The 15,308-nt window shown below is 40.0% G+C and overlaps 2 protein-coding genes across 5 annotated transcripts in view; both read right to left on the reverse strand.

Moving 5' to 3' along the window:
- Positions 1-9,520, reverse strand: part of NIT2 (nitrilase family member 2) — a 36,339-nt gene extending 26,819 nt beyond the window's left edge. Inside the window, exon 1 of the mRNA XM_075542636.1 lies at positions 9,427-9,520. Within this exon, the coding sequence (XP_075398751.1) occupies positions 9,427-9,454 (28 nt within the window). The 5' untranslated portion in view covers positions 9,455-9,520. The remainder of the gene's footprint in view (positions 1-9,426) is intronic.
- A 3,969-nt stretch (positions 9,521-13,489) lies between these two features.
- Positions 13,490-15,308, reverse strand: part of TBC1D23 (TBC1 domain family member 23) — a 72,611-nt gene continuing 70,792 nt past the window's right edge. For all 4 annotated transcript variants that reach the window (XM_075542638.1, XM_075542637.1, XM_075542639.1 and 1 more), the window contains one exon: positions 13,490-13,752. In XM_075542638.1, the coding sequence (XP_075398753.1) occupies positions 13,671-13,752 (82 nt within the window). In that variant the 3' untranslated portion in view covers positions 13,490-13,670. The remainder of the gene's footprint in view (positions 13,753-15,308) is intronic.

The raw sequence follows: 15,308 nt of genomic DNA on the forward strand, positions 1-15,308 counted from the left end.
TTTACTTTCATGGGATGTAAATGATACTGTTTTATAATTTGCATATTTTGTTGGGTAACTTTTCTCTGGACTGGGTACAGATATGGATCTCTCCCAGCCAGATGTCCAAATGGCTGTCTTTCAAATTTCCTGATATAGAACTTTATCAGCTTGTTGAAACATTTTAGCTGGTATTCCATCAATTACTGGAGCCTTGCTTTGGACGGATGCTTTTAGTAAAGGCTGGACTTCTTCCTTCAGTGCCATTGATTCTTGTTCATATGCTACCTCTAGAAATGACAGAATGCTAGCTAGTCCTTTTTTGTGTAATGGCTCTAGAGTCTTACCTCCTTCGTTTGATGCTTCCTGCATCATTCAACATTTTTACCTAAAGAATCTTTAAATATTGCAACTCAAGACTTGATTTTTTTTTCTTTAGGTCTTCAGTTTAAGATCTGCTTAGTGTGTGTGTTTTGGTTTTCTAACTCTACGTTAGAAATTATTATATTTCATTAAAATATTGTATTTCGGACGATGCTGGGAGAGTGGAGGGTGAGTGGTTTGGAAAGGGGGAACTGATTACAAGGATCCACATGTGACCTCTTCCCTGGGAGAGGGACAGCAGAGAAGGGGGGAAGGGAGACTCCGGATAGGGCAAGATATGACAAAATAACGATGTATAAATTACCAAGGGCATATGAGGGAGGGGGGAAAGGGGAGGGAGGGGAAAAAAAAAAGAGGACCTGATGCAAGGGGCTTAAGTGGAGAGCAAATGCCTTGAGAATGATTGGGGCAGGGAATGTATGGATGTGCTTTATACAATTGATGTATGTATATGTATGGATTGTGATAAGAGTTGTATGAGTCCCTAATAAAATGTAAAAAAAGAAAAGAGGAGAAAAAAATGATTAGGGCAAAGACTGTACAGATGTGCTTTATACAATTGATGTATGTATATGTATGAACTGTGATAAGAATTGTATGAGCCCCAATAAATTGTTAAAAAATATATATATATATTATATTTCATTATATTTTACTTTGTCTTCTTGAGTTGCCCTTTAAAATTTTCTATTCAGCTCTTCCATTTACCTTAGCTACTCTTTGACTAAGAACAAGGTTCAGAGTCTCTTAAGACATCCACTTTAATCTTTACTTTCTTCCCTGTTTTTTAAATGACCTTTTGTTTTCTTCATGGATGATGTTCTTGATGTTCTCCTACAGCTTATGATCAGATCAGGTCCACTGTCATTAAGTGTTCCATACTTCAATTGTATCAAGCATATTTGTACATATGTGGCTATCACTTTCTAAATATTCCCTATTTGAGCCTTTGGTAGTTCCTTTTTCCCTCTTTCCCCTACCTTCCACGCTCATGACCCCTTGATAAATTATAAATTATTGTTTTCGTATCCTACACTGACCACTGTTTCACTTCACCCATGTTTCTGTTGTTCATCGCCCTGAGGAGGTGGTGGTGATTTTATGCGCCCATCATTGTAATCAGTTCACCGATCCTCCCCTTCTCTCCCTTCCTTCCCCCTACTCTCCTGTATTGATATGCCCATTTCTGCTCCTGAGGGGTCTATCTGACCTGGATACCAAGTGTCATGAGTTCTTATCTGTACCAGTGTACATGCTCTGGTCTAGCCAGAACTGAAAGGCAGGACTGGTGGTGGGGAATGACTAGTGGTGGGAACTGAAAGGCAGGAATGATGGTGGGGGTGGGGCGGGGTGTGTGTGAAGAAGTCTCAAAGAACCAGAGGAATATTGTGTGTTTCACCAGTGCTATACTGCTCCCTGGTTGACTCGCCCCTTCCCCGTGACCCTTCTGTGAGGGAACTATTTTGGCTTTCACAGACCTGTTTTAATTTTCTTCAGCTTCAACCTGAACTTACATAGGAGCAATTGATAATCTGTTCCACAGTTAGATCTGGAACAAAAAAGACTTACATATATGGAAGAATGTTCTATGTTCCTGGATAGGAAGACTTGACAGTAAAAATGTCAACATTACCAAAGCAACCTATTTACATACCACAATTCCGATCTAAATCCCACACTATTTTTTATAGAAATGGAAAAACTAATCACTAACTATATGGAAAGAGACCCAGGATAAGCAAAACACTACTAAAACCAAAAAGGAATCATTGGTACAACTTTCCTGCCCTTTTCTCACCAAAGAAATTTTCCATTTTCTTTAAACTTCTTCCTAGTAAGTCCTCATAAGTGCCCTGTGTCCTTGAAGAAGAGCTCTCAAGGTTATCCCCATGGAATTCCACCCCCAAAAGTTGCTGTAACCTTCTAAGATAACCTCTCTGTGTCAAATTTAACTGACCTGGCAGATCTTCTCAGATGCCACAGTTTTCATTGAACTTTGCTCTCGGGAACATATTGGTAAATCTAAAACTTGTCCCTGGTTATAGTTCAATCAGCCCCACCCCTCTTCTTTCAAATTAAAAAAACCTTATTTTAATTAATGTTAAAAATCAATTAACACATCATTCATGTGTCATACAATTCAAAGTTTTGAACATATGAGAGTCGTGCAATCATCACCACAATCAATTTTAAGGCATTGATTCATTGTTATTAGATACCCATATCTCCCCACCCTTCTCTGTAAGAAACGGTTATTCTAATTATCACTACAGATTTCCTTATCCTAGAATTCATATTAAAAATCATATAAAAATAAGAGAACAAGAACTGTCTTGATGACACCTAACAGTATGAACAAGTTTTATAGCTTTTACTCTTTGCATTTGTAAAGACAGAGAAGCTAGATATAAGAAAGAAACGGTACTCATGAAGTGATTACTGAAGATGTAGGTTGTATAGTAAAGTATGGTGGAGAAATCAAATGGTGCCCAGCTATCAAAGAATAGAATCTGGAGTGTGTAAAAAGTGTGTACTAAACCAAGCAGCCATGTAAGTGAGGAGGCAGCTAAGTCCTCTCAAAAGGAGTATATCTGTAGATTCAGGCACAGCCCATGTAACCAAAGGCTTCCCCCGCCCCTTTTGCCTCTAAGTGCACTCACCCATCCACATTCACACAGCCATAGCAACAGATCTCCAGCACCCACACACAAACCACACCCCAGTCTTTGGTCTTTTCTCCACACATTCAAACGCTTTGTCCTTTTTCTCCTTATCTTTTTTTTCCTTTTTATGTCTTATTCCCTTCTCTATTTTTGCTTCCTTCTCTTTCCTTTCCCTTTTCTCCTTTAATAATACTTCTTCATACACACATGCACACACACATAGACATAAATCTTCTTCTGATCTGAACATGTGCTTACATTTTCCTCCTGTCCCACCCATTCTTTCAATTCTCTTTATTTTTCCTTATGAAATATATTTCCATGACATCTTTAATTCAGATTACTCCTCTTAAGATAAAATTTCCTATTATTTTTACATCAAATAGTAGCAAGGACTACCATATTTACTATTTTCATGATCTCTTTGGCTTATTATGACATTAAAATCTAGCAGACATGAAAAAAAGAAGAAAAAAAACCTACCAATATTAACAAAATAAAACACAGAAACATCTCAATGCCAAAAGAGGGAGAATAATATCTAAAACAAATGAAAATTTATTCAAAAGGAAAATATTGAAATTTAACCTAACTCTATCTGCATAATTTACTTTCTGATGTTCTCTGAGGACAAGGCTATCCCTAGGTCTGCAGGTCATCCATGGAGGCTTCATCCCCATGGGACCTGTGCAGATGGCTTTGGGGCTTTCACTGACATCCACAGCCTTCTGCAAATTGTATGATCTTGGACTTTATTATTTATTATTCTTGGATCACATGTGCTGGTGTGCTTCTTCTCTGTGGGCTTAGCTAACACCTCACTTAGATGGCTGCTTGTTTTAAGACAAGCTCTTAAGAAGCCAGTCAATATTCATTTTGACAGCCAGTCACCATCTGCTTTCTTCACCATACTCTGCTACAGCACCCATATCTTCAATGATCCCTTTAGGAGGGTAAGTATTGAACAGGACTTAATCATAAGAATTATTTGTTTTTAGATTAGTGCTTACAGTTAAAGGTGAACTCAAAATTCATTTATATGTGGAAACATGATCAATTTGGGGGAGAGAATATAGGTAATCTCCTTGGGGCCTTTGGTAATTCATTTTTTGTTTTTGATAATTCTAATAGTATCATTAAACTAGCCAATGGTATAGGATTTAAAATAGTATTGAGATAAGGGTGGATATTCATATGTTGGAACGCTGTTTAGACTCAACTACATGGGATCATCACTCATATATGCTTAATAATTTAAGTGACTGGATCATGTTTAAGACAACAATGAGAGTTAGGTACAGGGCAGAACATTCAATAGCACTCGTTCACTACAGTAGAACTACGGAAAATACATGGTAGTCTTTAAGTTGCCTTTCACTAAGCAATCTCAAAAACAAGAGGTTTGAACTTTAGACCATTGACTTCCAAAGCCATGACCTTGGGACAGCAGCCCTCTTCTTTCACGTGGACATTACAGTTTTAAGGAGTATACCAGTTCCTCAATCAGCATTTTGACCTAGCTGACATTTGTGCAACACCTTTTTAAATTCTAGTATGTTTTTTTAAAGCACACTAATAAAACTCAGAGAAGAAAACTACTGAGAGGACCTGTCTGCAGCCATTCCCTGATGTAAGAGACATGTTTAAACATATTTTGTCTGGAATAAACCAGTGCATGAATGACCTGGAACTCTACTAACTTTGTATATTCACATATATTATTTAGCAGATAGGGGACAGAGATATAGATACTTATTAGACATAACCAAATACCTCATGGGATTGAGCAACTGAGCTTGAAGCCTAAGCACCATCTAGATCAATTAACATTACACAGTACATATAACAACGTTTTACATCCTAATTTAGTGAACAGCTTGAGAGTGGCCATATAAAATACAACTATTGGTCTCTTATCACCCAAAGTGGATGTCAGAAGAGACTCTGAAATTCATTCTTGATTGTATCGTAGCTACAGCAAGTGGAAGGAAAAGAGAAAGTAAAAGAGCTAGACAAAAATTTCAAAAGGCAACTCAAAAAGACAATGAAATGTAGAAATACTGTATATACTTGAGTACAAGTTGACCTGAATATCAGCCGAAGCACCTAATTTTACCACAAAAACTGCATTAAAAATGTGCTGAAAGCTTTCCCCCAGATCCTGGATGCTTCCTCCCCCCAACTACCATGATCCGAATTCTACCTTGCAGGGCTGGATAGGGCAGAGGTTGTACACTGGTACATATGAGGGCTAGAGGCACAGGGAATCCAGGGTGGATGATACCTTCAGGACCAAGGGTGTGAGGGGCGATGCTGGGAGAGTGTAGGGTGAGTGGGTTGGAAAGGGGGAACTGATTACAAGGATCCACATGTGACCTCCTCCCTGGGAGAGGGACGGCAGAGAAGGGGGGGAAGGGAGACTCTGGATAGGGCAAGATATGACAAAATAATGATGTATAAATTACCAAGGGCACATGAGGGATGGGGGAGCGGGGAGGGAGGGGAACAAAAAAGAGGACCTGATGCAAAGGGCTTAAGTGGAGAACAAATGCTTTGAGAATGATTGGGGCAGGGAATGTATGGATGTGCTTTATACAATTGATGTATATATATGTATGGATTGTGATAAGAGTTGAATGAGCCCCTAATAAAACGTTTTAAAAAATGTGCTGAAAATCTCGGCATATACACAAGGATATACAGTACCTGGAATTAGAAAGCTAAAGGGAAGACTATGCTCAGTATTTCTCAAACTGAAAGAACTGAAGATTGAAATTCAAGCCTCAAGTTGTAATACTGACGGATTCTATGGGCAAAATAGTGAATGATGTCAGAAACATCAAAAGAAAATGGAGGAATATACAGAGTCAGAGTACCGAACAAAAAGAAACTGGTCAAGATTCAATTATTTTAAGAGGTAGCATGTGGAATTGAAGACATTGATGAAAAATGGGATTTCAGGAATTGATGCGATGCCCATCGAAATGTCTCAACAAACTGATGCAGCGCTGGCAGCATGCCCTAGTTCTACGCAGAGGTTTTGAAAGATAGCTACATGGCCAACCACATGGAGAGCTCAATCTCTGCCTATTCCAAAGAAAGAACACTCAACTGAAGGTATGGCATTACTACTACATGCATTTAAAATCTTGTTGAAGATTCAAAAACAGTTGCAGCCATGTACTGAAAGAGAGCTGCCATAAATTCAAGTCAGATTTAGAAGAGGATATGGAACAAGGGATATCCTTGCCGAGGTCAGATGGATGTTGGCTAGAAGCAGAGATGACCAGAAAGATGTCTACTTGTCTTTCATTGACTATGTAAAGGTATTTGATGTGCAGATCATAACTATGGATAACATTACAAAGAATTCTCGAACACTTAACTGTGCTCATGTGGAAACTGTACATGGACCAGAAGGGGATAATGTCTGGTTGAAAATCAGAAGAGGTGTGCGTCAATGTTTTATCCATTCACCACACTCATTCGATCTGTATGCTTAAGAAATAATCTGAACAGCTGAACTATCTAAAGACTGCAGTAGTAGGATTTGAAGAAGACTGATTAACCACCTGTATTATGCAGATACAAATTTGTTTCCTCAATGGGAAGAGGACATTATGCACTTGCTGATGAAAATGAAAGATTGCAGTCTCCACAATGGATTACAAAACAATCTAAAGATAAAAATCTCCATAGCTGGACCAGTGGACAACACTGTGATAAATGGAGGAGGAAATGTTGAAGTTGTCAAGTATTTCATTTTACTTCAATCCCCAACCAGCACTCCTGGAAGCAGCAGTCAAGGCATCAAATGGCATTTCGTTGGGCAGAGTATCACTTTGAAGTGTTAAGGAGCAAAGATGTTGCTTTGAGGGGTAAGGGGTGCCTGACCCAAGCTGGACAGTGAAGAAGGCAGATCCCAGAAGAACTGATGGCTCTGAATTGTGGTGCTGACCGAGAATATGAAAGCCCCAGGGACTACCAGAACAACAAACTGGTCTTGGAGGCACCAAAGCCGCAATGCCCTTACAAAAGCAAATTCAACTCGTGTACATGGGGCATATATGAGGGGGTGCTCCCCCAAGTGGATTTTTAAATCATATATATATATATATTTACAAAATAACCTTATCATCTTCAAAGTACTCTCTATTACACTTAATACATTTGCCAAATCTGTAATTCCATTCTTGGAAACATTTTTCAAACTCATCTGTTTGGATGACTGACAGCATCTTGTTTTTTTCTTCACCTCTTCTGCTCATCAAATCACTGTCCTTTCATGTCCCTCTTCATTCGTGCAAATAAAAAGAAGTCCCACAGAGCGAGGTCAAGTGAGTTAAGGTGCTTGTGGCAACAGAGTCATGCCGGTTTTTGCCATCAACTGGTGCACTGAGATAGCTCTGTGAGCAGGTGCATTGTTGTGGTGGCAAAAACCAGTCCCTTGTCTGCCACAAATCAGGCCTTTTCTGTTGCAGTTACAAAATCTTTTCAGAACCTTTAAATAGAAAGCTTGATTAACCGTATGACCTGGTGGAACCAACTCCAAATGCACTACAAGTTGACATTTCTGTCCATTCAGAAAGTTGACGGACTTCAGAATTTTTGTCATCAATTGACATTTCATCTTTTATGAAACAAGAAAACCACTCATAAGCTTAAGAGTTTTTCCCACAGTGCTGTCCTTGTAAGCTGTGTTCAACATCACAAGTTTCTGCAGCATTTTTTCCTGGGCAAGAAACATTTCACAGAATCGCTGTTTTCTCAAATTGGCGATCACAAAAAATGAGGTTTGAGCGAAACTACTTTTATGAAAAAATTCACTGTGACCAGAGAGAACCTTGCCAGGCAAAGCCACTGGGTGCACTAACTCTGAGGGTTGCTCAATGCTTGCCTAGTGGAAAAAATGCATATTACGAAAGCTCCACCCAATGGAGCTTTTCTGGTTTTTGGGGGGGGTACCCCCTTATAATTAGCAGAGACCAGTCACTGGAAAAGGGGTTATCTTTGGTGTGTGTCAGAGAGGAAAAAAAAAAAGAAAATCCTTAACAAGAAGGATTGACAAAGTGGCTGCAATAATGAGCTCAAACAAACTAAAATTGTGAGGGTGGGGCAGTGTTTTGTTCAGTTGTACACAGAGTTACTATGAATTGGACACAAGTTGAAAAGATAACGAAAATTTTCTGTGAGCGTTTTGAAGTCCCCTCCTATATCTAATCCTGAACATTCATCTGCCAATTTGCAGTATTCTAGTACTTTGACACGGAGAATAGAAATCAGTCCACACCAAATATTTATTTCATGGTAGTTCCAAAAAGCCCATGTAAAGGTAGTTTATGCCCATTTTACTGATCTGGAACTTGAGATCCAGAAATTAAATGACTTTGCTGACCTCCCAAAGAAAGCCAGTTGGCTGAGTTTCGACTGCTCTTCAGCTGCTGAGTATAAAGCACTGAGTTGCTTCAGGTGAAAGAATCTTGCAGACTGGCAAAGGAAGCTAGAAACTCACCCCCAGGGGCCTTGGAAGTAAAACCGTCAAGTCTAAGATCAGCATGTGTACAGAATAAGCAATCACGTACCTGGAAGTTCAATGTCCAAATGTAGAAACACCCCCTCCCCCGCCCAACGCCACAAGCACACACACAGAACAGGCCTTGGGCGCCAGGCCTGTGAAGGAGGGGCAAAGAATCCAGTTAGTTCTCTTAGCATGCATGGGGTGGCTTTGAGCCATAATTGATTCTCTACTGCAATTAGTTCTTACTATCTGGCTCAAACCAAAGAAAACAGGAGCTTCGTATTCAAGTGACCGACGCCAACACTAATAATTAGGGCAGAAACCTTTACACAGTCCACGCTCGAATGTCCATTTTGGGGGCAGAAGGTGAAAGAAGCCTCGCTGAACAGGCTGGCTTCCAAGGCAAAAGCATGCTAATTTTCCAGGATCCGGCAAGGCAATTGGTTCTTACACTGCTGAAGTCATCACAATTACCCAGTTTTCCTGAAAGTGCAGGGTCCTGTGCCTGCTACCAGGGACTCCGCCTTTTGGGTCGGGAGAGGGGTGCACAGTAGGCCCTTTGACACGCCCACGCCCCTCCTGCGCAGGTGACTTTGGAACGGGGGTGGGAACTCGCTTGGCACCACGGTGGCGCCGGGCAGCAGCCGGCCGCCCTCCCGGAAGTCGGGAGGCGTCGGGAGGCTCCGCGAGTGCTCCTGCCCGGCTGTCCGGCCGGCCCGGCCGCCGGGCCACAAGTCCCGCGGGCACTGGGCCACGGCAGGCCACGGCGCGGCGGGGACGCGGGCAGCGCCGAGGGCTGTGTCGGCCAGGCCCTCCGCCGACGGCGCGCCTGCAGCCTCCCCTCCTGCCGGTGGTCCAGCCCCTCCGAGCGGCGCCACTTACTGGCCATGGTTCTCGCGGGCAGCACCATGAGCCTCGAGGACCTAGCCGAGACCTCCGCGGACGACGGCACGGCGGCGGCGCGAGGGGCGGGGCAAGTGAGGAGGCGCAGCGGCGAGGGTGGGGCCTCGGCGTCCCTTGCTCCGCCCCGTCGGCGAGCCAGCGGGCTGCCGGGGGAGGTCATGTGGCTGCACTCCTTCAATATCTGGTAAACGTCTGCCTGCGGCAGCGCCGACCAAGAGGATACTCACTACACATGGTCAGGAAACTGTAAGGCGCTGCGAAGCAAAGGGGCAAAGAGCGGGCGGTCAACTTCGGGGTAGTAGAGTACCTGCTAAACCATCTGACCCCCATCTCCAAGGGTCTGCAAGAAGTTCGTGCAAGAACTGAACTTGTTAAGCAGGTTGTGTGACCCCTATGACTGTGTAAAATCATGTATTGGCTTGAGCTCTCTGAACGTTTCACAGAAGACGGAATGATCCTGGTTGCTTTAGGCAGGCAAGGTGTCAGCAGGATCTGACTTACATAGAGGTGGAGGGAAAAATAGATACAAACAAAACCCCCAACAAATGACTCCTCAAATATACTGAAATCTTAGGATTTTTTTTGCATTTACATTAGATTGCTTTGGGTATAAAAATCATAAAATTAATTTTATACTTCTATGCTCTCTAGTGCTCCAGAATAGTTTAAATACTGAAAAGTTTAATCTGTGACATCTGTAAGACCATTTTGGGGATAACTTAGGGGCATTTTAAGGTGCTTGGGTGGCACAAATGGTTAGCATGCTGCCACAAATCAGAAGGTTGTAGATTCAAACCCACCCAGTGGCTCCACTACAGAAAAGGCTGTTTGTTTCTTATAAAGATTACAGCCCAACCTCTTTAAGCCGCAAAGAGAAAATAACATAAGCATCATGTTCCACAGTGTGTCAGTTTGTCGTACTGTATTGACTTGTGTGTTGCTGAAAGGTGTGTCACTGATATTCCAAATACCAGCAGGGTCACCTAAAGTGGACAAGTTTCAGCAGAGCTTCCAGGGTGAGAAAAGCTGATGAAGAAGGAATAGACTGCCCACCACAGAGGAATCCCCCCTCCTCAGAGGAATTAACCACTGCAAACCCTCTGGGTAGCGTCAAAACATAGTCACATACTGTAAACCTCATGATCAGAATAAAGTGCCAGATGATGAATCCCTCAAGTCTGAAGGCACTCAAACTATGACTGAGGAAGAGCTGCCGTCACAAGGTAGCGTGCACCACAATTATGTAGATGGAGTAAAGGCTGTGGGAGAAAGGGTTTGGGGCCTTCATTTGCTCTTGGGGCAGAAGCGAAAGCTGCAAACACCATTTAATAATTGGAACCTGGAATTTACAAAGTATGAATCTAGGAAAATGGGAAGTCATTAAAAATGAGATGGTTGCAGCCACACATTGACAGGGAGCTGGCTAGAGGTCCAGGCCGGATTCAGAAGAGGATGTGAAACAACAGGTATCATCAAACTCACTGCATTCAAGTTGATGCCAAATCAAGTGACTCTACAGGACAGGGGAGTACTACTCCGTGCATTTCCAAGACTAACTGTTTCTGGGAGTAGAAAGCTCTTTTTCTCTCACAGCAGCTGGTGATTCCGAACTGCTAACCTTCCCAATTGCAGCCCAACACTATACCACGAGGGCTTCCTAAGGATATTAAAGCTGATGTCAGAGGGATCTTGGCTGAAATCAGAGAACATCAGAAAGAAGTTTGCTTGTGTTTCACTGACTCTAAGCAGAGGCATTTGTGTGGGTCATAACTTTGGACATCCTTAAGAATGGGAAACCTGGAACACCTCACTGTTCTTGAGGAAAGTGCACATGGGTCAATAGGTAGTTGTGGAACAGAACAAGGGCATATGGCATAGTTTACAATCAGGATAGATGTGCATCTGGGTTCTATCCTCTCACCACACTTATTCAATCTGTATGCTGAGTAAATATTCAGAAAAGCTGAATTACAGAAGAATGTAGCATCAGGATTGGATAAAGGCTGTAACAACCATTTCCAATATGCAGATGACAAAACTTGTTTGCTGAAAGGGGGAACTTGGAGCCCTTGTGATGAGATCAAGGATCAATATACAGAAAATTTTTCAACAATTGAAACAATGTGTAACATGATAATAAATGGGGGAAAAGATTAAAGTTTTCAAGGATTTCATCTTGTTTGGATACACAATCAATGCTTATGGAAGAGATCAGAGGATATACTGCACAGGGTTAACTGTTACACAAGACCTCTTTAGTGCTGAAAAGCAAAGCTATTACTTTGAGGACAAGGGTGTGCCTAACCCAAGCCGTGGGATTTTCAATTGCCTTATATGGATGTGAAAATTGGACATTGAATAAGGAAAATGGAAGAATCTATGCATTTGGATTATGGTGCTAGCAAATAATACTGAAAGTACCATGGACTGCTAAAAGCACAAATCTATCTTGGAAGAAGTACAGCCAGAATGTTTCTTAAAAGCAAGGACGGTGATACTTCATCTCATGTACTTTGGACAGGTTGTCAGGAGAGACCAGGTCCCTGGAGGACATCACGCTTGATAAAGGAGTTTAAATATTCCAAGTTAAAGCAACTAATTTTCACCTGGAATTTGTTATTAGTTTTAAAGTACTTTCTTCCTCCTTAATTCTTGAGTAACAGAAATAAGAATACTTACAAACTTGAAACATGAACATTTAAATTCTATTAAAATAACTCTCAATTTTCAGATGTTCCTAGGTATCAGTAGATTTATAAATGTAGAAACAAAGAGATATTTCATTAAAAAGTTTTGCATAAACTGTACTTGTTTATTTACAATTTTAATTTACAAACAGTAACACAAACATCTTTACATTAATATGAAAAAAAGTCCCATGGCAGAGTGGGGGGAAATCAGATTTTGGACATTTATACAAGGAGATCAAGAAAAGGGAAAAGGGAACAGTGGTAGGGGAAGAGTTATAAATAACAAGAATTGTACTAGGTGCAATTTCATACAAATGTCCTCAACCACTCAAATTTTAAAAATTTAGGTATCAGAATAAAATGTCTTGAATTATGTTGCCTTCTGTTCACTTGATTGCCATTAACAATACTAAAATACTGGCTGTTAACAGGGTATATATAAATATTTCTCTTCTCAACCGTTGAACATAGAACATGAAAGATTTGTGAATTTTCTATTTTCCAAATGTTATAACCCCAAATGCATTCCTTTTAAAATAAATGTGTCTAATGCACATTTCAATAAATTAAAATGCACAGACTGCAAGATAAATTAGATCACTTTCTTTTGTTGTATTAAAAAAAACTTATTTTCAAATCAAAAGATGATAAATTTCTATAAATGATAAGAATTATCATTCAAGCTGATTATTTGGCTTTATTTAAGTGGAAGTTAGTGTGGTCACAGACCATAATCTCAATGAGGAGAAATACTTGTTTATAATATCCTAAATCAAAATATCCAACTTATAATAAAGACTGTTTTCCAGATAAAATTCTAATCCCCAAATGGCAATTTTATGCTCACATGCTTATTTTACAAATAATTATAAAGCTTCTATTATTCCTTAGAAACTATGTGGGTGTGGTTTAGTATTTCTGAAGCACTGTTTTCAATTTATTAGCTAAAGGTGAAAAAGTGATTTAGAAACTGCAGTATCAACATTTTCCCAGCTTAACTATCTTTCAGTTGGCTGGAATATTCCTTTATTTGTACTCTTTTTAAGAACAGAAACAGATAATTAGCCTGGGTAATACTTTTTAGTTTCTGATATTGCTCAGAGGATAAAACTAAAAAGGGAGTCTCTCCAACTAATTCTATCTCTGATTTTCAGTGAAAATATTGCCAAGTATATTTGTATATGGTTATTTTTAAACCTAAAAGTGATGCAGGTTCCCTTAGAACAGCTCTTCAAAATAGAACTGTTTGTTGTACCCTTGGTCCATGAGGGTATGTATGGGATTAGTTACTTCAAACTCACTTAGTATTTGAACTTTATAGTAAAACTCTTTACAAAACTGAAAATGCAAAATAAGGTTTCAAAAATTTTTTAACTTTTCAGAGATTGATTATAATAATTAACACTTTTGTAGACTGTTATTCAAGCACCCCCACAAGCACAGTAAAGGTGTCTCTAGTTAGTATTCAGTCAGGAAAATAGGTCCATGTTTTTCTTAGTTGCCTTAATTTCTTTTTCAATGGCTTCTTTTAGATTAACTGTCCAAAGCATCCAAAACTTTCATGATCTGTTGTTTTATGGCTTTGGTAGCATCCCCTGCATTTGGAATCAAGTACCTATGGGGAAAAGAAAAAGATATACATATCTTTATATCAGGCTTTTTTTTAAAACAATTTATTGGGGCTCATACAATTCTTATCACAGTTCATACATATACATACATCAATTGTATAAAGCACATCTGTACAGTCTTTGCCCTAATCATTTTTTCTCTTTTCTTTTTTTACATTTTATTAGGGACTCATACAACTCTTATCACCATCCATACATATACATACATCAATTGTATAAAGCACATCCATACATTCCCTGCTATATCAGGCTTTTAAAGTAGTTGTAATCTCCTGTGAATAAAAATTTACTTTTCTAGAATAAAATTGGGAGCAGAGAAAAGTCCTGTTCAGATCACAAAAAAAAATCAATCTCTCATTAAATTTTAGTTTGAAAATGCTTGTTATTAAGCTTGATGTTCAAGAGACAAAATGATCCCAATAGGGAATACTTTCAGCCTCACCAGCGCATTTTAAACTTATAAGCTACCTAGGTTCTCAGATATCTTTTAAACATGTTATCTCAGCAAGTGAGTTTACTTATAATAAAGAATTATACATATTTAAAAATATTTTCTATTTATAACTAACATTATCTTCTTAGCATTCAGTTTATGAATTAAGCTTCGTATGATGATGAAATAGGCCAGAAAAAGTACTTAAACAAGCAGCTGTTTACTTACCTTCTAAAGCTAATTACACTGATCTGATAATGATGACCTGGTATCATTGATTAGATTCCAAACAGGGTAGCCCCATGTGCATCAGAGAAGAACAGTGTCGCTCCATTGGGGTTTTAAAAATCATTTAATTGGGGACTCATAGAACTCATCACAATCCATACATCCATCAATTGTGTCAACATTTGTACAGTGGTTGTCATCATTTTCAAAACATTTTATTTCTACTTGAGCTCTTGATATCAGCTTCTCATTTACCCCCTTCTCCCCAATCCTTGATAATTTATAAATTATTATTTTTTCATGTCTTACCTTGACTGATGTCTACCTTCACCAACTTTTCTGTTGTCCGGCCCCCCTGGGAGGGGATTATATGTAGATCATTGTGATCGGTTCCCTCTTTCTTCCTCCACCTTCCCCTTACCCTCCTGGTATGGCTACTCTCAATATTGGTGATGAGGGGTTTATCAGTCCTGGATTTCCTGTTTTTCCAGCTCTTACTGTATACCTGTGTACATGCTCTGATCTAGCCAGATTTGTATGATAGAATTGGCGGAGGTTGGGGGGAGAATAGGGACGGGGAAGCATTAAAGAACTAGAGGAAAGTTGTACGTTTCACTTGTGCTATTCTGCATCCTGACTGGCTCATCTCCTCCCCGCGACTCTTCTGTAAGGGGATGTACAATTGCCTAGAGATAGGCTTTAGGTCCCCACTCCGCACTCCCCCTCATCCACAATGATATGTCTGATACCTGATCATATCAAAACCTCATGATCACAAAGGCTGGTGTGCTTCTTCCATGTGGGCTTTGTTGCTTCCCAGCTAGATGGCCACTTGTTTATCTTCAAGCCTTTAAGACCCCAGATGCTAAATCTTTTGAT

This window comes from Tenrec ecaudatus, chromosome 2 (assembly GCF_050624435.1).
Source record: "Tenrec ecaudatus isolate mTenEca1 chromosome 2, mTenEca1.hap1, whole genome shotgun sequence".
Lineage (NCBI taxonomy): Eukaryota > Metazoa > Chordata > Mammalia > Afrosoricida > Tenrecidae > Tenrec > Tenrec ecaudatus.